Here is a 2,500-nt window from a genome sequence, read left to right on the forward strand (position 1 = left end):
TAGGTCTACGACCAAATCCCAAATCCCAAATCCCAAATGATGCAAACATCGCTGCGGTGTAGAAGGAAGTCATCATCTTCATCAAGTTCGTGAAATGCGCAGTAAAGTACATAAAAATGATCATAGCTGCGCATACACCCCAAACTTTGCATGCATACTAAGGTGTACATTCACCCCAATGTGCGCATACACCCCAACCAGAAGTGCAAGCCCTAAACCCTAACCCCTAAACCCTAAACCCTAAACCCCAAACCCTAACCTCTAAACCCTAAACCCTAATAAATGCTTAACAATGCAAATTGAGTATAATCTTAGGCCACAGACAAACCTAAAAAACTTGCGGATGACGCTTAACTCCACCGAGGGGTTGAGGCTACACCAAACATGCACCAGCGGGCTCCTCCTCAGATCCTAAACACAAACCCTAAACCCTAAACCCTAAACCCTAAACCCTAGCCTCTGGTATCTACGGGGCCTGAACAAAGCCCCGTAATCCCACACTGCATGGCCCAGGTAACCCGCTTTCATGCAAGAACCAGCCTGGAGTCCCTAAACCCTAAACCCTAAACCCTAAACCCTAAACCCTTATTCTCACTCGCATTGAGAGCCACCCCTTAGAGTCCTCGTCAACGTAGAACATGATGCGCGCAACAACCGAATCCACTGCACCGCAAAACAACACAAGCCCCAATCCTCAAACCCTAAACCCTAAACCCTAAACCCTAAACCCTAAACCCTAAACCCTAAGGCCTTCACTCACCATATTTCTCTAAGTACTCCTCGGATTGCGGATCCAGAAGAAAGGCCATGTCGGGTGCGCAGTGCGCCACTTCTGCATCCCCGCCACAGCAAAGACAAACCCTAAACCCTAAACCCTAAACCCTAAACCCTAAACCCTAAACCCTACATCTAGGATTGTTGAGCGCGTGCAGCTCACCCAGCACCCATGGCTTGAGGTCTTCTGGGTATATGGAGGGGCCCCTCGTTGCAAGGGCCCCCATGAAGTTAATAAGACTGCCTCTAGTGAGGACGGGGGCCCCCAGGGAGGCCCCCAAGGGGGCCCCCTGGTCTTCCTCGACCTCAAGGGTCTCCGCGAGGGGGCCCCCCCCGTATGTGGGGAGAGGAGGCATAGCAACGCCTCCATTTAGAGAAGGGTCTCTTGTTTTAAGAATGAGACGACCCCTCCAGAAGCTGCATATACACCCCAAGTCGCAACAGCAAAAGCAGCAACGGAGATAAGAAAACCCTCAGCAATAACTCAAGTCATCCTATACATTAAACCTCTAATATACTTCCTACGGTGTACGTACACCCCGCATGCAGCCCCAAACATCTCCTGCTAATGCATGCATGCATGCATGCACGCATGCGCTCACCTCTTCAACTTCTCCGGAGTCAACACCCCGGACCCGTCGCTGTCTATCCTTTTAAAGAGAGGCCCTGAACACCAAACCCTAAACCCTAAACCCTAAACCCTAAACCCAAATCAGCAGCTACTTTCTCATAGATGGGTCTACTGGAGGGGCGTCGCATCTGCTAGGAGTGAAGAAGAGACAGAAAAGGAGACAGAAGGAGCTGCTTTGCTGCTGCTGCCCTGAAGCAGCAGCAGCTTGCTGCTACTACCCACCCGCTAAGAAGGGGCCCAGACCTAAGAGGGGCCCCACAACCTTGTCTCTAAAGGCCTCCAGACCCATACCCTCTTCATCATCAAAGGCAGCAGCAATGCTTCCTTCTGTCTCCTCATCAAGAGACAGAGGAGCGCGCAAACTCCTCTCCTCCCTGTACGCAATAACCCTAAACCCTAAACCCTAAACCCTAAACCCTAAAACCCTAAAACCCAAACCCCATACCCTAGCCCCTAAAACCCTACACCCTAAACCCTAAACCCTAAACCCTAAACCCTAAGCCCTAAACCCTAAACCCTAAACCCTAAAACCCTAAATGCAACTACAAATGCGTTGAAGCCCACCGAGCGCGGCGCACTGAAGCAAGTACGGGGTTTGCTTCATCCAGTCCCCGAGTGGGGGCCCCCTGGGGGCCCCCAAGGGCCTTCTCTAACGCATTTGTTTCTGTCTCTGCTACGCTTCTTCTGCTACCATCCCCAAGGGGGCCCTCATCCGAGGCTAAGCCTAGGGAAGGGGGCCCCTCTGCTGCATCTGTCTCCTCAGTGGGGCCCCTCAAAAGGCCTGGGTACCCCATTGCCTCTCCTCTATTGAGGGAAGGCTGGGGGCCCCCCTCAAGGGGCCCCTCCTCAACCTCTTCGGGGGCCCCTACAGGAGTAACAAACTCATCCTGAGGTGTATCTATTAATTGACTCGATGCGGGAAGTGCAGGGGGCCCCTCCTTTGATGCACAGGGGCCCCGGGGCCTCCTAGGGCTAGGCGAAGGAGACCAATCGGAGTTAATACGAAGACCCCTGGGGGGCCCCTCTAGGGGGCCCCCCCTTAGAAGACTCTCTAGGGGCCCCTGAGGGGCCCCCTGGCCAACCACTCTAAGGGGG

General features: G+C 53.3%; 1 protein-coding gene across 1 annotated transcript in view; it reads right to left on the reverse strand.

The window, feature by feature from the left end:
* Positions 1–5: 5 nt before the first annotated feature.
* EAH_00061940 (protein phosphatase 2A, putative) overlaps positions 6–2,500 on the reverse strand; it is a gene marked incomplete at both ends in the record, with an annotated part of 3,821 nt that continues 1,326 nt past the window's right edge. Inside the window, 8 exons of the mRNA XM_013396950.1 lie at positions 6–126; positions 329–411; positions 596–663; positions 761–832; positions 938–1,191; positions 1,377–1,440; positions 1,628–1,779; positions 1,970–2,500. The exon at positions 1,970–2,500 is cut by the window's right edge and continues 149 nt beyond it. Of these exons, the coding sequence (XP_013252404.1) occupies positions 6–126; positions 329–411; positions 596–663; positions 761–832; positions 938–1,191; positions 1,377–1,440; positions 1,628–1,779; positions 1,970–2,500 (1,345 nt within the window). The remainder of the gene's footprint in view (positions 127–328; positions 412–595; positions 664–760; positions 833–937; positions 1,192–1,376; positions 1,441–1,627; positions 1,780–1,969) is intronic.

Source organism: Eimeria acervulina, genomic scaffold, assembly GCF_000499425.1.
Source record: "Eimeria acervulina Houghton genomic scaffold, Eah_scaff1654, whole genome shotgun sequence".
NCBI classification, from domain to species: Eukaryota; Apicomplexa; class Conoidasida; order Eucoccidiorida; family Eimeriidae; genus Eimeria; species Eimeria acervulina.